The following is an 18,976-nucleotide window of genomic DNA, read 5'->3' as shown; positions in this document are numbered from 1 at the left end:
AGTTTAATACATTTCTTATTTTGCCATTGGCTTTATCTCTCTCCTTTGGTCTCAGGCTACAAACTAGTACATGTCATGGATTCTGTGAGAATAAGCTAGTATTTTGGTAGCTGTTTGTAACAGTAGACAGGAGTATGAAAATAGGCTAAGGCAGTCACCACTGCTGCATTTGCATTGAGCTCACTCAGACCACATTTAATTGCCCTTTGTCAGGGGTGTTACACCTGCTCTCTATACATGTTCTCTCGTCAGTTTCTCTACAGAAGTTCTTGAGTGATGTTTAAAAACTCCATGCTGAAATATGAACACTGATCTTCTCCCCTTGTTTCAGCCTTAATCTTTCTAAAACCAAGTTGAATTTCTGAGAAGAACCCAAACCCCTGAGTTTGCATTCAATGTTATGAATGCAGTTATCCAAGTTCGGAGTAGCGATGGCAGGAAATGGAAAGATGTTACCTGCGTGGGGCTGTCTCCCATTCGGTTTGACAAGGGCCCTTCTTCATGTGAATGTAGTTCAGGGTGTTCATGCCGAACCCGCCTGCACGTGGGTCGTCTCTAGTCCAGTAATTTCCCCACTTCTGTGCAGAACCCAGTGTGGTGACTGTGGTCAGCTGTAAGGAAGGCCCATCTTGGTATCTCAGCACTGTTGTCGTTCCTGTGCTGGGAGTGATAAGATCTGTGGTTTGGACACATCTGAGTGGTTCGGCAAGAGGTCATTTTGAGCCTGGTCAGATGTGCTAACCACTTAGAGCCGATTAAAGGCACGTTCCATTTCAGTAGAACCTTCTATCAGAGCACTGTCTCAAAGCATGAAGCCAGCTTGCATCCAGTTCTCACTGAAAGTTACTAAGTTCTATTGGAGATGCCATATCAAGTCTTGATCATTCCTGATGACAGTTCAGTTAATTTGGATTTGGACTGTCTCATCAAATGAAATGAATTTCCAGTATCTCAGATTTGAAGATATAATAGATCAATTCTCTGTACCTCACACCACTGTTTCCACTTATAAGGGGGAAATAAATCCTGTGACACTTAAAAATTGAACTCTGTTATCAGGGATTATAGCTCAACAAGTTGTAGCCAAGTACTTTTTGGCATACGTAGTTTGGTACCTCTTCTTTTTAAGCCTGGAAACAGCTCAGTAATGCTGCTCAAGTGTTGCATTCTGGATATTTGAATTAATGCTAAGGTTTAATTGTGCTTTCTTGTCAAAATACTAATCTGTGATTTGAGTTGCAGTGGCCATATTTTTATTTTTGGTCACTCCTCTGAGGCTGGGTTACAGTAAAATGTAAAAATGGGATTGGTGGCAATTCAAATGTCCAGAATTAATGAAATGCAGTAGCAGTGTAGAACCATTAGCCACAAGGGTAAGTAATTGTAATAATGTTGTCTTTAGCAGAGTAGATGTGTGCTCTTCTATTACTTCTGAGCATGTTAGGAACTTACATATCTAATAGACCTCATAGATTTGCTTAGGTTAACTTCATTATAGCACAAAGCAAACTTTTCACTGGTGTTGGAGATTTTTTGCTATTACAGTAGCACTCATGGTGAATGCTCCTTTAAAGATGTATTAGTAACAACCTCCCACGTGCTTGTAGCAGCCTCCCACCTAAATGCTAAAGTTCCCAGCTAATTGATATTGCACTTTATCATCCATCAATCTGATATGAGCTCTGTTCAGTGTTCTTGGGTGTGACTGTAAATAAAAACTTCCTTTTTCTGTTCCTTGCATGACGTCAGACATTGTCTTTCTGAAGTGAACGTTAGTGCTGTTTGACAAGCTGGAGGCTTGGTGCCAGTACCTTCACCTGCAGAGAATTCCTCAAGCACTGGTGTAGTTGATCCATTCCTGATAGCCACCAGTTTGTGCTGGTAGTGATCAGCTGTCTCACCAAAAATTGGAATTGGAGCAGTCTTCCATGCCCATTGATTAGTGCCGGTGTACCTGCTGCTGATCTGTGGAAGCGTCTCTCACATACTGTGGATCTGAGGTCTGCCTGAATGTATCAAACTATTTTAACCTTTTCAGCTATGTATTGAAATATTGCAATCCATTTTAAGAATTTCTGTGTATTTGTTGCTTCTGTCCCTAATGAATCATTAAATTAATTCTGTTGTTCTGCTGAAGTGACAAATCAATAATTGACACTCGCACTCTTATGGACTTATTTACTCTGAAAGCTGTCATTGTTGTTTCGTAATACTGCAGACAGGGTTTTGCATTTCTTGGAGTTATCCTCGAAGGTTTGGATACTGAGAAGCTGATCTTGCAGAGTCACTTAGAAGTTAATCTGAAGCAGTTCTCTCTAGTAACAGAGGAAGCCTAAAGTGCCGAAATTAGTCTTTGTGAGTGCTACGCCCATTCTTGGCCCATTTTCGGCTCAAGATGAACCAGTCAGAAACTGTGGGTTGTGTCGAAAATCTTTGCTGGGATTATTTTATTTGCACTAAGCTGTTTTTGAAGGCTAGTGGTAAAATACTCAAATGAAAGAAGAGTTTAGTGACTCATGGGAATGTACTTCTGACTCTTCTGACTTTACTGCCTCCGGGAGTGGAAAGAATTTTGAGGATAATGCATTTCTGAAAACAAAACTGAGACATTACCTAATGAGAAGATAACACAAGACTTTTGATAGGATGTGTAGTTAGGGATTGGGATCTTTGCTGGTACACTAATTAGCTCAATGCCTCCATTTTCTTAAAATGGAGGAGGTAGCCTTTCACTGGAGTCTTTGGAAAGATTTTAATGAAGAGCAAAAGGTGATGATTTCCAACGAAATCTGAATTTCATCTTCTTCCAATTCTTCCGAACTCATTTCATCAATGTGTTTTTCTTTAAAATAACTGCTTCTAGGTATTTTGTTCCAATATTTTCTCAATATGAGTTTTAATATGCTGTTTAAGGAAAATTCTAATAACTTGGGTATATAAGGAAGATACCAGTGTCCTAGAACCAACAGCACATGCAGACTGAGACTGATCCAAGTCACCTAAAGATATCAGGCAGACATTTTTATTTTAGTCAAAAAGAGAGGTCAGGATTGTCATCTACATCTTGTTCCACAGGCAGTTCATAAATAGGTTTATTGAGGGTAGTGAGAGAGGTGGTAAGGTGACTTTCAGCTGTATGCTGGTATGATTTGTCAGGGTACACTCCTGCAGCATATGATGCAGGACTGTAGCCATCAATCTGTGTTTGTCTAATATTAATGAAATATTAACTTCCTGTTTGCATATAAGACTATCCAGATGGTACAGCTTGGAGGAAGAAGAAAAAGTTAGTGAAATTTAGGTGTTGGCATCCCCAGTAAACTCAAATAGCAGGATGGAATGGGGACAGTTCAAGGTTCTGACTGGGGGACTGAAAAATACACTACAAAGGGCAAATTGTTGAATTAATGGGATTTTTCCCTTAATAAGAAAGAAAGTGTTTTTTGTTTATGTTTGGATGATGACATCTTCAGAAAGTAATCTGCAATAGCTGATTTTACAAGTAATTTCTACTGTGGCCAGGTCTGAGGGGACAGTATGTAATGGCAGTGTCATGGCATTCATAGTGATTTCAAACTTCTAACAAGATGCTTTTAGAAGTAGCCTATGGAACATGTGAGAGTGCCCATGTGGGAATGGTCTAAGTGTGCCTGACAACAGAAGTGACCAAAAACTGAGGTAAAACTGGTTTTAAGGTAGAAACAAAGGCTCATTGATCTATTCAGATCTTATGTTTCATTCATACTCCATAAGTAAGCTAACTTTAGTGCGTCTCCTGTATTTGTGTCTCATGGGGTGATATTTTAACCTCAGTATGTTTTTGGAATTTTCATGTGATTTGACTCATACATATGTGAGAAGAGATGAGAATAGTGGACTAACACTGATATTTTCAAACAACTTTTAGGTAACTGGAGGCTCCAGTGGAATTGGAAAATGCATTGCTATTGAATGCTATAAGCAAGGTGCTTTCATAACACTGATTGCAAGGGATGAGGTAAGTGCCTGTGTAATTTTACTGGCTAAACTGTTCACAAAATCTGTATAGCTGGGGAATAATTTTGGAACAGCTGATTATTCATACTACTTCAGTGTGTATTTTAAGGGGACCCTAAGCATTCCAAATTAATGCATTTGAATAGCAGAGGTGGCTGCCTTTTTAAGAAGCATAGCCCAACATGGAATTTGTGATTAGCTTGATTTAAAACTTCAGTGCTGTTGCTTTTGTTATTGCCATTTGTTATATCATTGTCTAGATTTGTGCCAGAGCACAAAAATCAGGAAAACCCCTATTTTGGTTAAAACTGTGGAATTTCCTTACAGTAAGTGACATGTGGGAGTCTAATCTTCTCTAAAATTCACAAAATGTACTGGTGTCTAATTGGCATTATATCATAGTGAAAAACTCTTCATCAAGACAGCTTTGGAAGGAAAAGCATTGCTTTGTTGAGTTTTTTTTTGTTGCTGTTTTTTAACTAAGAGGTATTCAGAATTTAACTGGAAATACTCTGTTTTCGTAACAGGCTGTTGTTTTATTTGTTGCAAAAAACCTAATTATTCTGGAAATAAAAGGATTTAATTTTTTGGGGGCCCTCAGTCCCAGCTGATTTGATAATTTACTTACACTTGAGAACTTACTTTACATAATCTTGAATGTAGTCAGAGTTAAGAGAATTTTTCTTGAAAGGATTATTACACTTTGAATTTACCAGATTTTTGGGATTTGATGATTTCATGCCAGTGATTATTCTGCAGGAAGGTTTATGTAATATCACATAAATATAAAATAGAGCCAAAATAAAGGAGAAGAACCAATACCTACAGTTTCAGGCGCTCTCTGTAGCATGGAACAAAATCTATGGAAGTTGTTACTGGCTTTAGAACACAAAGTGGAAAACAGAGAAGTGAGTTCTTGATAAATGTCATGTTTTCATGTCTTTGTAAGTCTTCAAAATGACAGTAAAATGTTCTTAACTATTTGAGGATAACTTTGGGGGGCTTTAGGGCTTAAGCCATATTGAAGTACTGAGGACTGCTCTCAGAACTATGTTTCAGGCGCTCTCTGTGTCCATTTCAGAATAAGCTGTTGCAGACGAAGAAGGAAATAGAAAAGTACTCTGTTAATGACAAGCAGGTAAGGTCACTGCCAAGAGGGGCTGTTGTGTGTTTTAAGACAGTGACTACAACACAGTTCACTGGTCCTGTATTTAAAACAAAGTTGTTTGACAAAACTGAGTGAGGACTCAGTATTTGGATTTAGGAATACCAGTCTGTTTACATGAGATGTTTTGAGCTCTTGCTATATTTGATGTTGCCTAGCTAGTGCATTAGCCTGCTTTTCTTAGAAAAAGATGTCTTCATCTGTAGGTGTAGAATGCTTTTTTAGAGAGCTGCAATTTACTGTCACTTGATAAGCATTTTATTCTTTCAAATGAACTGGAAGAACCAATTTTTTTTTTCCTCAAATACCATGTTTTTTGCAATTCATAAATACAGCATGTGTCTTGGGAAAGAAGTTTAGTTGCTTGTTCCCAGGTTTATTTCACTAGGTCATACTTTTGTTCCTTTTCCTGACTAATTCCTGTACCAGTTACACAAGTTAAATTTGGGAAGTTCAGAGACTTCTAAACATAGAAGCTGCTTTGCTGCATAGATAATGCACTTGTGCATGAGGGCAATAGTTTAGAGCTTGCAGAAGTACAAACTTGGAATAGCTAAGCTTGCTGTGTTCAAAACATGCAAACTTGAGGTGAAATAGTAAAATAATTTTTTCTTACTACTAATAATGAAGGGGAGAGGGGAAATAGTACTGAAACTCTTAACATCTTTGATTTCTTGTGTTCCAGAACTTTGTTATCATAAAAGTAACTTAGTAACTAAGTTCCTTTCATGATCACAAATAAATGCAATTCAGTTGTCCATAATTTTTATGGGGCCCTCAGTCCCAGCTGATTTGATTATTTACTTATACTTGAGAACTTACTTTAAAGAATTGAATTGATAAACTAGATATTCTGTTGAAAAGAAGCAATGAAAAAAGCTGCATATTTGCTGGCACAAATGTTAGTATAGTAGCTGAAAATTATACAAAAATTTTTAATACCTCCATTTATAAGATAAGATAGATGCTTCCTTATATTTTTATCAAATGGCTCAAGCTGGTTTGTTTTTTTTCTGTGCATGCTGCCTTACTCAGATCAACTTTGTTTGAAAATCTAAGCTATTTGAGGTGAGGAGAAGCTGCATTTTGCCCATTAAAAAAAAATCCTGATAACCATTTTCTTTTAGCTGTTCTAGCAGTTTTCCAAGCTTAGCATTACAGTTAATCCCTTGTCAAACACTGTGTCAGGATGTTCTTGTTAAAATCTGTCCTAGCTTGATAGATGCTGACTTCTAAAACGACTACTATTTGGTGCATGTACCTAGAAGTTTCAGTGAAAATCTCCAAAAACACCTTCAAGCTGAGCAAGCTCCAGTGTGGACTGACTAGGACTTTTTTTGCAGAAGCAGTTTCAGGCTTGCAGGCAGGTTAAGCAGTTGGCAGCAGAGGTGGTGGGCAGGCTGGCTCCTGTGTAGCTGTTGGGTTGTGGACGTGGTCTCAGGGAAGCCTGACTTATCTGAATGGAAAGAACAGAACTGGAGAAGGCAGGGAGTCTGGGGCAGAGCTGGCACTGGAACAACAGATCAAAACCTGTAAAGTGACTACTGTAAAGTAGATGAACAGAGGAGCTGTACAAAAGGATTACTGAAAGGCTGTAGAGAAAGGTGATCCCTGGTATAAGTAACATACACTGACTGTAACCTTTAGTAGATCACAGAATTGTGGAATGGTTTGGGCTGGAAGGCACCCTAAAGATTGTCTAGTTCCAATTCTCCTGCTCTTGGCAGGGACACTTTCCACCAGACCAAATTGCTCAGAGCCCTATCCAACCTGGTCTTGAACACTTCCAGGGATGAGGAATCCACAGCTTCTCTAGGCAACCTATGCCAGTGTCTCCCAGTAAAGAATTTCTACCTAGTGTCTAATCTAAACCTACTGTCTTTCAGTTTAAAGCCATTTCCCCTTGTCCTATCATTACATGCCCCTCTTCTGCTTTCTTGTAGGCCCCCTTAGATATTGAAAAGCAGCTGTAAGGTTTGCCTGAAGCCTTTTCCATGCTACACACCCCCTCTCTCGGCCTGTCTTCAGAAGAGGGGTGCTCCAGCCCTCTGGTTGTTTCTGTGGCCTCCAACAGGTCCATATGCTTCCTGGGGCCTCAGAGCTGGATGCAGGGTTCCAGGTGGGGTCTCACCAGAGCAGAGGGGCAGAATCCCCTCCCTGGCCCCGCTCCCCACACTGCTTTGGATGCAGCCCAGGACACATTTGGCTTTCTGGGCTGTGAGTGCCCATGGCTGGGTCATGTCCAGCCCCTCATCCACCAGCACCCCCCCAAGTCCTTCTCCCCAGGGCTGCTCTCAATCAGTTCCTCCCCCAGCCTGCATCAGTGGAGGGGGGGGATTGTCCCAGTCTAGGTGCAATACCTTGTACTTGGTCTTGTTGAACTTCATGAAATTCCCAAGAGCCCACTTCTCAAGCTTGTCCAGGTTCCTGTGGATAGCATCCTGTCCTTTGTGTGTGTCAGCTGCACCACCAAGCTTGGTGTCACCTGCAAACTTCCTGCAGATCTCATTGTCTGTGTCCTTGAAGACGCTGAGTGGTCCCATGTCAAGAGGCAGAGATCCTCAGAAAAGATTACTGTTTTTTTGGGCATGTACTGTCACTGTTCAGCTCTTGGATACATACTTGAAACCAAGCTGCATTGACAACCAGAGTCTGGCCTGTATGTACCTTTAAAGTTTAAAGGTTAAAGTTGTTTGCCTGTGATTTAGAGTGCTGATGGTACAGCCTCTCTGGATGTAGGTGTGTACTGCAGCAAAATCCTTACCCTTAGAGGTTTTTTCCAGTATTTATAAAATCCTTTTTCTAATCTATAATATTTTCTGTTACTTTACTGGGGGTTGAGTTGATCTTTTATTGGGGAAGGCTTTATTAATGATCCAACATCATGCAATATTTAGAACAAAATGTGATGAGCAGGGCTGGGCATAAGACTACTTCTGGTATCCTAGATGTGGATCTATGGTCCATATTTTGGAGTAAAGGTAATTAGTATAAGGCAGCAGAAAGAATGTATAATAATAGAAGCAAAGAGGTGAATTGTAAAATATGATAGTAGTCAGTAAAAGCTATGGTAGTTCCCGAGTGTGTTGTTCACAGTGTAACTAATCTATGAAATCTGTTAAATTAACAAATTGCTCCAATTTCTATAGAGAACTGTGATTTACTTCATCCCCTCGCTGATCTTGGCAAAGACATCCATTTGATAATTCAGTGTTGCTTGCATTCAGCTGCTGTTTTGTTCTTAAACTTATGAAAAAGATAAATGTTTCCAAAATGTAATAAATGCCTTAAGGGGATTCTTGCCAATAACTTGTGCCACAAGTTTACTCTGCTGTCCAACTACACACAGTGCTGGGAGGCAGGAATAGCCAACCTGCTGTACAGGAATGGCAGGCAGATGCTGTTTATGCTGCTAAGAAGTGTCACAGTCTGACCAGGGGCAGGACTGACGAATCACTGGCTGCCAAAGCAGTTAGTTACACTGTGGTGGGCCTTTTTTTGTGTGTGTTTGCCCACATGCTCCATGATAATTGGTCATGAGCATACTTTTTACATGATGACTTTGTTTTATTTTATCTCTGACTTTTAAATTAATTTGACCAAAGTAACAGAAAGAATAGAAGCTGGAACAAGAATACAGGAGTGCCTCCTATTATTGCAATAGGAGATGGCTTTTCTGTTCAAGATGAGCAATTGCCCCAGAGCTCTGTTGATGGCTTAGCAGGGAGAGTAGCTTATTTGTCAGTACATGGTGTTTGCAGCAGTCACAGTTTGGAAGTGGTAACCCAAAAGAAGCAGTGCTTTCTTTGACCAGGAGTTCATTTGAAGGTGTTTGAAAACCCAGATTCTGAGACCATCTTGCTGAAAGTAGTCAGTAATTTTCAAGGAAAACAGGGCCTAACTTTTAGCTGCAAAAAAACCATAACACTATCACTTCTTTTCCTTCATCCTGCCTGCCCACCCCTCCCTTCTGCTTCTTTCTGCCCTGGTTATTTTAATTTTTCTATATCTTTCAAACTAAACCCCTTAATGTCTGATATTCAGACAAGATGTAAATATGTACACATGCCTTCACTTTTTTAGATATTTGACACTGTGCAATGAGTCAGTTTCTCACAGAATTTTTATTTTCATTTTGTCCTTGAGGTGTCCCAATTAAATATTATGCAACTAGGTGTACTACAAAAAAGTAATGAAATAAGGAGGTAGTGTGCATTGCAAGTACTAAAATTAGAGGGTTTTTAACACTTGCTTCCTAAATTTTGGAAAAGATTATTTTTTTGCAGTGCTGGTGCTGCCATTTCAGGGTAACACTGCAACAATGCCTTGCTATGTGGTGGAAAAAACCAGTTTTTTCTATAAAGATGAGCCTAGGCCATACAGATGGTTTGTGTTATGTTTAGCTGATGAAAGTTAAACATATTGCTGGGGAATTTTGATTGTCTTAGTTAAAACAGCTTTTACTAAACTTCATGTAAATAACTTGGTCAATAGTGTTTCTTAGTACAGTAAATTAGAAATTGTACTTTGCACATGAGTCACTGCTTTGAAGATCATGGAGTGCTTATTTGTTCTTAATGTAATCTTTATTGTACTAGAACCTGTGTGTGAGGGGGAGGAGCTTGGAGGTAGCAGAAACTGCTTTCTCCAATGTGTAAGAAGTGCAGAATATCTTGTCAAAAAGACTTTTTTTGTGGAAAAGATATGGCATTGGGCTTGTTTCATTTTGAAAGGCTCTAAGTCAACATTTACTGGACCCTGGTGTGTTGTGAAAATGTGCTTTCACTTTTCTTTTCTAGGTTGTACTCTGTATTTCTGTTGATGTGTCTAAAGACTATGAACAGGTGGAGAATGTTCTAAAACAGGTGAGAAAATAACTGATTCACCTACATGTCTTGAGAAGCTTATCTCTGTGTGTTGTAATTTTGTTGGAAATAGTTTCTTATTTGTACAGTGATATAGGAAGGTTTTTTCCTCATAAAGAATATCTTAACCTCTGTCCTCTCTTCCAGGCTCAGGAGAAGTTGGGGCCAGTTGACATGCTCGTAAACTGTGCAGGAACATCAGTTACAGGAAAATTTGAGGATATTGAAGTGAATTCTTTTGAAGTGAGTGAGCATACATTTTTATTTCATCATAAGATGATTTCTTATTTAACCATTCTAACAATTAGATTGTATTCCTGTGTCTGCAGACTTGAACAGTGCTACAACTGACTTGTGCTAGCTGTCAGATCTCTTCAGATTTGCAAAGGTTGCCTCTAACTTCTCCCCTAACAATTTCACATAGTTTTATTTTTTTCTGTTGAAGATTTTTCAAAAATATTTTTAACCTGTTTAAGAAAAATGCAGCTGTTATCAGTGTTCAGTTCTGAGATGCACAAATTGTTTCAGCTTGAGAAGCTGATGCTCTGATGAAAAGACAAAAAAGCCACCCGAAAACATCTGTATTTTGGTTACTTTTTGCCCACAGCCCTCAGGCCTCCATTCATCTACAGACAATGCTGAATCATCTGAAAACACTAAATGGGCATAATTTTATAATAAATTTGAATCATCCATTTTATTGCTTGTATAGGCTATCAGTTGTGTTTTATGTCTTGTAGAGAATGAAATTAAAGACTTCCCTTTATCCTGGCAAAGAATAAAATCTCTGAAACGTGTAGATACACATAGCATTTTTCCTGTTTCCTGTTTTAGAAAGCTCTTTAAACTTTCAGTATGTTTTCATGCATCATGCATAAATGGATTGCTTCCTGGAGGCTGTTCAGGTTAGATTTTCCCTGAAATATTATTCTTTCTCCTTCAAGGCCATATGCTTCACAGTATTATCAGTATCCTGGATGCTATTAAGACTTGCAGGATTTCTTTTGGCTTGGAGTGAGATTTTTAGCTATAAAACAGTTTATGAAGTTGTAGGATAGAAAACAGTTGTTTCTTTTGCCAGAACAGATCTGGTGAACTTGATTGTTAAAGCAGACTGAAATAGAGTGTTTTCATAAATAAGACCAAACAGCTGGCTGAAGAATTCTGGCTCTGAGGCTAAAATGCTCCAATATTGATGTTGTTTGTACAGAGATTAATGGCAGTCAATTACCTGGGCAGTGTTTACCCAAGCCGAGCAGTAATCGCTACCATGAAGGAGCGCAGAATGGGAAGGATTGTCTTTGTGTCGTCTCAGGCTGGCCAGCTAGGCCTGTTTGGATATACAGCTTATTCTCCCACCAAATTTGCTCTTCGAGGGTTGGCTGAAGCCCTGCAAATGGAGGTATGTGTGCAATGGTTTTAAGTAATTTTGGTTATAAACAATTTTGTTTTAGCTGTCCTGTTTAGGACAGGACATTTTCATTCAAATGGACTGGGGGGGGGGGTTGTATTGTGCAGCATTGCTAATATCTGTGTGTTATTTGCCCTCATTTGGTAGCAGTACAATCTTACTGCTCTGCATGGGTTGCAGAAACTAACCTGATTTCAATTGCATAAGAGGGAATAGATTGAATCTGTTCCTAAAACTGAGTATGACCACATGTGCAGACATTTTTTCAATCATTTATTTTAATTAAAAGGACTAGTTTTTTAAGACTCTTGATTAAAAGCCTTCTTCAAGGTTCTAAGTGCAAAATGTTATTGAAGATATCACATGGATGCATGAGATTGCCAGTTTGTTTGAGTGTCCATGGTAAGTGGTATGTGAACCATATGAAAGTGTAGAACTCCCAAGCTAGAATTTGAGGATTGTCCACCAAAACAAAAATTGGGTTTGCGGTTACTCACCCTTCTATATTTTCATATATATGAGCTTTTTATGCTGCAGTGATCTAAGCTTATGTTTAAGACCAAAACGAAACACTATTTTCATTGTTCAGTGGAACAAGGGGGGTAAACACATTGTAGTAAGAGAGAGAAAACTGATTTGAAAATTACTTTTGTCATTTTCCTGTCAGGAATGTGTATTTGAGTAATTATGTGTTTATATATGAAATGCCTTCGTTTAGTTCCAGACCCTTACATAGTCCCTGTCATATGCCGTGATCAGGGTAAGAATGTGGGGTAAAACTGCCTCTAATCTCTTCTGGTCTGCCAAATAGAACAGTGTGAATGCAGGGTCTTTCTTCAGACTGGTGGCAGATACTTTTCTGGAGACTGAATTACTCAAGACTAAAAATAGGGTGTTTATGGGTGTGTGGTGTGGTATTTCAGGAAGTGTGTTCAATATAGAATGTTTCATAATATAAATAAAAATGCTCAGTGTTTTACAACATTTTGCTTTATCGCAGCCCTCTGAATGTTTTCATTAATTTTTTTTTTATTTTTATTTTGGTACAGATTTGCATTGTAGCAGTTTGAATAGGATTGCACTAAGTTCTGTGACATGTACATACAAATACATAAATAAATACAATCCTTGATCTAAGATCTTCCATTTTCCCTCACATTTTCCAATTATTTTTTGTCTCCTTAGACTTTGACCTCTTGCAAGTTTCCATGGGTTGGAAAGCCTTGAGACTTGAGTATACCTCTTAAAGATAACAAATTTGAATTTACTTTTTTGTTGGCTTTTTTCCCCTGGTGAAAGCCTTTTTGGCCTTGTATTTATAAATGTTTGGTACTGGTATTTGACAGTGGTTTAGTCTTCTTTTAGAAATTGAAATTGGTAAAATTTTAGACCTAAACTACTTTAATATTCTTCCTAGGTGTCTTGAAAACCACCAAGATTCATCAAATAATTTGCAAAGTTTTTAGGGAATTTTATTAGAAAAAGCACCGCAACCACCTTTTTAAAATCTTTGCTGTTTTGTTTCTCAGTTGACAAAGCAGCAAGTCTTGAAATTGCTGAGTACTTAACCCTAGAAGCAATCTGAATTGTTGCTTGCTGAACTTATTAATTACAAGAAAAATTGATGAAGTTATAAGGGACATGTAAAAGCTGTCTGTATTAAGGTAACACTTAATGCTTTTGTAAAACACAGGTAAAACCTTACAATGTCTACGTAACAGTGGCCTATCCTCCAGATACTGATACTCCTGGCTTTGCAGAAGAAAGTAAAACAAAGGTAAATTGTCCTTCAATTTTTGAAATCAGTGTTTTTAAATCATAATAAGATTTGAATAAGTAGTCTTAAACACTTCAATTTTACCAGTTTTTAACTATGCAGAGTTATATAGGTTGCAGGATAATTTTGTGTAGATTCTTGTTCTGAGGCTTTAATACTTGCCTTTAAGATCTGAAACATTGCAGAATATTCCTGCATGCAATCAGAATATTGCTATGGGGTGGTAAACTCTAAAATCACTATTTGTTTTGATACTAAAGCTTAATTAATCAAAAATAATACTCCTATTTTGCATCTCCGATAATGTGTGGCTGTTGTGATAGATGTGACAGATGGAAGTAAACCTCAGTTCCTTCAGTGGAGCCTGCAACCAGATCAGATTTTATGAATGCATGTAATGACCCAGTTCAGTAATGACTGTTCTCTAGTATTACAGTAGAAAGAAAACTCTCTGGCACTGTGTTCATAGTGGAAATGACAGTATCACTTTTCAGAAGGATCTGTCAGCAGCAGGAGGCATTTTTCATTTGGATTACCTTAAAAGCGAAAGTTTTGACCTTTAGTCACGTCTTGTCATTTGCCATCTCCATACATGTGAAGTATAATTCTAAAAATCACATTCAGGCCCCCTGTTCAGACTACAGCATCAGGTAACCAGAAAAAAAGTCTCTTTATTTTTTATTTGCATACTGTGAACTAGAAATTTGCTGTCTAAGGCTATCATCTTTTCAGCATGCACCATCACGTACAATTGGAAATTAAGTTTGAATTCCATTTTGTCTTTCACCCTTTGAATAGGAATCAGCAGGGATTGTATAACACAATTCTTACTTCATCATTTCTTGATACAGATATTCTGTATTAAATGTACACTCCCACACATCCGCATAAACTGCCAGAATTAGACATCTGCAGATACTTGTATAGCTTGCATATTCTCTAGGATTTTTAGCCTATTTCGGGGCACCAGCAGGCACCAGGAAAATGTACTGTTCATCTAAGATTTCTCTTTGAAAGAGATTCAGAGAGATTTATCTTATTTGTCAAAAAAGTCTGTTTTGTCTTCTAGAGAGAATTATGCTTTGTTTTAGCCTACATGACCTCTTTGGATGACTTGTTCCTAGAATGATAGTGTACCTTAAATCTCTGCAATATTGCATTGCTCTGACATTTCAGATGCTCATTTATTGTTACGTTTATTTAATACTACTGAATTAATATTAATATTTAATACTAATTAGATCATATGCCTCTATCTTGCATCTCCTTATTTTTCTCTGTAATTACTGAATGTAGTGAAAGAAAATGTCAGGAGCTAGGATATAGCTTTCTTGTGTTTATTCAGTAAGCTTTTTTTTTTTTTTTTTTTTTTTTTTTTTTTTTGAGGTAGCTACCTCACAAATGACAACCATGCCTTGGCCAGCTGAGTAGCCAGATCAAGCATTTAATGGCTGATTTCTGCCTGCCTTATTCCCAACATGTCATTAACTTTAGCTGTCACTCCTGAACAGCTGCTGTTTTTTCCCCCAGATTTAGAGTATTTGAATTACTGTTGATATCCCTGTATCTCATTCAGATTCATTTGATACTGGCCAGTCAGCTCAAAAGGAAATAAGGGGCTGTGAAATGGAGATCTGATGACATGAGCCATATCACTGTAGAAATGCATGTAAAAGGTTTTTGTATGTGATTTGTGCTGGCAAAGGCACTGATGTGCCCCTGGCCACCCTTAAAATACACATAGAAAAAAAATAAAATTCAGTGAGCTTAGTTGATGAAATCAGAACTCATAATTCTACAAATACTGGGAAATAGGCCCTTTTCTATGAAATTTAATTACTGTAGTACTTCGAATTGATTATGAGAAACTTGTAGTTGCTCAACTTTTCCCGTAGAAGTGCTTTTTTAAAAAATAATAATCCCAGAATTAAACTAATCCCAGTATTCGAGTAGGTCTGAAAGGAAAAAAGAAGGCAAACTCTTTTATAGGACCTTAAAATATTTCAGGCCTATCGTATGCTAAATTTCTGGCAAAAAAGGTTAATGAACGAGTCTAAGTATTGAGGAAAAATAGTTAAAGCATTTTGATAGCTTCTACTGAAAATAAAATACTTGGGAGGAAAAACCTCACTTTCATGGTAGTAATAAAGCATATACAAAACCGTACTACTCAAGGAAAAGTTGTCATTTCCCTTTGTAAAATTGGACTGTTATTTATGAACATGCTTATACCTCTGTTTAAATGGTTGTTTTAGGGGACACTTGCTAGCATCTGTGACAAAAAACCCAAAATTTGACCTTCATGTTTTTCTCTCCTGTGTGTGCTTAGTCAAACTTAAACTGGTGTTTTTCCATTAAAGCCCTTAGAGACGAAGCTGATTTCTGAAACCTCATCTGTTTGCCAAGCAGAGCAAGTTGCCAGAGTTATAGTGAAAGATGCCATAGTAAGTAAATTGTGTTTTTTGAGCATGTTCTGTGGTGAAGAGACTGGGACTGAGACTGTAAGATAATGGCTAATCTAAATGCAAAAGCAATTAACACAAAACAGTTCTCTTAGGGTAGTTTGAACAAGAGCTGTTTTCTTTATTCTTCTTTTGCCACTGTGCCCACAAACTATTTTATACAGTCTCTCAGAAGTAAAAGGTATCTGAAGTTGTACATAGACAGATTAAAATGATGTATCAGTATGATGCAATGTCTCAAAGATGGATTATGACTGACTTGAAAGCACTAAACTATTGACTTTTTATGTGTCAAATACCATTTGTCTAACCTCAAAAGCTTGTTGTACTCTCTTATTTTTCTTGAAGATGAGTTCATATAAAAATAATTTTACAATAAAGGAAGGCAGTTGCCCTTTTTTGGCTTTTAATATCTGAAGTATGTGATTTATGAGTCATTAAAATACATTAAATGCTGTTCTTATGTATTGCCTTTCTGAGGATTTTTTTTCAATGTTTTGTGCTAGGGAATGCCTGCATGCTTAATAAAGCACCTCAGAATAGAAACAAACATGAAGTTTCATGATCATAAAGCACACCCATTGAATTCTAAAATCTGCAATTACTTTGCAGCTCCAAATACTCTTGATCTGATCTTCAACATCGTTTACATCTACAGCAGGTGTTCAATTGTGAAGTTTTTACAGTGTTTTCACAGATACAGCACATAAACACAAAATTATGTCTGATTTTGTTTTAAAAGCAAGTACTACCTCAACAGAGTATTCTTCTCTGGTGATTGAGGAAAATTAATCTCCTCTCTCATCTTAAGCATCTGGTATATTTATACCATACTTTCTACACTTTGGATCATGTATTAGTTCAGACATGGTCTTTATGCACTCCGGCCATCAGCAGAGAGACTGAAATAGAAACAAGAAGGTTTTTGTGTACTCTCAGGTGTGTGTTGGGAAATAATCAGATCTAATAACCTCTACTACTTTGCATATATTTACTCCTAACCCTGACTCAGGAACTCCACCTTTTCCCTTCACTTCCACATTCCACAGACTTAGTCCCACAATGTTTCAGAAAGTCTCTCTGGCATAAAGTCAAATGAAAACAAATGAGAGAAGCCTGGGAGTAAGAGCTGTAGAACTGCAATTTTACTGTTAAGTAATCAAAGTTGTTTGGTTGTTTGGGGTTTCTTCCTGGTATCTTCCCCCCTGCCTTTTCTCTCCTCTGAATTGCTTAGCAAGCTGTGTCTTGCAGTTAAAAATCCTTGATGTAGGTGAAAGAGAACCTGCTACCTAGCATTTGAAGTACACCCCCTTGCAAATCTCATGTGATAAGCAAGCTAATTTTAACAAAAGGCAAGCTGTATTTGTCATACAATTACAGTAGTGGTTGGTGATCTGATAGAGTTAGGGTATCAGTCTGTCTCTGAAATATGCTTATAGCTGTGAAGACTGTCATGTATTTTCTATAGAAGTAAAGCATGGCTCAAGAAGAAATTCACAGCCTTTATATCTTGTAAAAATCTGCAGTAATTTAGCACACTCTCTCCTAAGAGAAGTTAGCTTGCTTTTCTATTTTGAAATGAATGCCTTTTGGAATGTTGCTGTATAGCCCAAAATATTTTGGAGTATTTTGCTTCTTAATTGTGGCAATATTTCTTTACAATTAAATATTTGTTGTTAGTGATATCAGTTATCTGTGTCCATCAAGAGTAGCTGTTGAAATAAGACACATCATGATTTGCCACAACTGGGAAAATTACTTTTTGTTTTCTTAATCCTTCCATCCAGCAAGGGAACTTCAACAGCTCAGTTGGATCAGATGGTTACATGCTGTCCATATTGACAAGTGGAATGTCACCAGTCACTTCTATTACTGAAGGTCTTCAGCAGGTAGGATTTGGGAAGTACCTGTTGTCATAATTTCTGATAGTTCAAAATAATTTCAGAATGTAGAACATGATGCAAAAATGGGTTATCTTTTCATCAAATGGCTGTTAATACTGTGGCACTTGGGTTTGGGAAACTGCAGTCCTTTTTTAAGCTGAAGAAGTTGGTGACTGAGCTGAGCTGAGTATTCACTGCTACTCAGTCCTGAACTGTTACATAGTTAGCTTGGTTTGGTAAATTTGTTTTCCGAAGATTATATAACATGCCTGCATAGAACTTGGTTTTTAAAAAAATTTTATGACTCAATAATATGGTGCAATCCAGGATCCAAAATGAATTGAAAGCTGTTTCTCTCTGTTTCCAGGTTGTTTGCATGGGCATTTTTCGCATCATTGGCCTATTTTACCTAGGAAGTTTTGACAGCATAGTTCGTCGCTGCATGATGCAAAGGGAAAAATCTGAAAGTGCAGATAAAACTGAGTAATCTTTACTGTGAGTGGAAAGAAGAATGTCAAGCAGTCCTGGACAGCTTGCTGCTTAAGTGGGACTCAGTTTTGCTCCTGAAGGATTTAGGCTGGAAGTACTTGCATGTGTGACAGAGGAGTCCCCTCAAAAGCTATGAAAGAAAAAACAAAAGTACAAATCCAGAAAATGCCAAACTATGCAAAAGTGTGAATGAGGATTAGATATCTTTTTTTTTTGGTGATTTGAGTTGGAAAGAATTTGGAGAGCTCGTAAGTAATCTGCAGAGTAGAATTTGAGAATGGATTATGTGTGGTAATTCTGGACAAATACTTAAGTTTTCTCACTTTGGTGCTTATGGATGAAATAAGTACCATGACAGACTGGGCTGAAGTAGATTGAAGTCCCCTGAACAAGCTGGTACCTTTTGCTAACGTTTTGGGACTGCTTTTGATTTAGAATGTTAACTTTTCCTTTGGCCAATCTACAGGTCCTTCTGTCAATGACAGCTTTCCTTATTCTGTCCAACATACGACTGGAAACCTGAAGATCACAAAGATGTTTGTATGATCCAAGCTTTCTCAGTGTGGGAGTAATTAAAAAGTATGGTTTAATATATGCATACTTTCTAAAGGGAGATGAAGAACCCGTTCCCACAGAGAAATGCTAGGAGATGTGGTCGGGTCTGTACATCTTCTGGCCTTTGAAGTATGTTGTGAACAACAAAAAAATCAAACCAGTATCAAGTGTGTCAGTTATAACTCAGCATTTTAAGCCATTGAAACAATGTACAATTTTTAGAGAGACCTAATCTGCCAGTTTTTGCTCTGGAAAGTGGCTTAATGCTACTGTTATACACATCAGTTTCAAAACTGCAAATGATGAGCCAAACCAATAGTTGATGATGTAATCAATTGTAATTAAAATGCCGGGCTCTTCCAGTAGCAGGAAT

The 18,976-nt window shown here is 37.7% G+C and overlaps 1 protein-coding gene across 1 annotated transcript; it reads left to right on the top strand.

Annotated features, from left to right (window-relative positions):
* The first annotated feature begins 400 nt into the window (after positions 1-400).
* KDSR (3-ketodihydrosphingosine reductase) lies at positions 401-18,441 on the top strand. Its single transcript, XM_005425845.1, has 10 exons — positions 401-544; positions 3,908-3,997; positions 5,078-5,134; positions 9,961-10,026; positions 10,174-10,269; positions 11,237-11,428; positions 13,131-13,214; positions 15,575-15,658; positions 17,464-17,565; positions 17,927-18,441. Exons 1-10 carry the CDS (start codon positions 401-403, stop codon positions 18,044-18,046), a joined length of 1,035 nt encoding a protein of 344 aa, XP_005425902.1. The 3' UTR covers positions 18,047-18,441.
* Positions 18,442-18,976: the final 535 nt, after the last annotated feature.

This window comes from Geospiza fortis, unplaced genomic scaffold (genome assembly GCF_000277835.1).
Source record: "Geospiza fortis unplaced genomic scaffold, GeoFor_1.0 scaffold154, whole genome shotgun sequence".
Classification (NCBI taxonomy): Eukaryota; Metazoa; Chordata; class Aves; order Passeriformes; family Thraupidae; genus Geospiza; species Geospiza fortis.
This window is presented reverse-complemented; position numbering and strand designations above follow the sequence as displayed.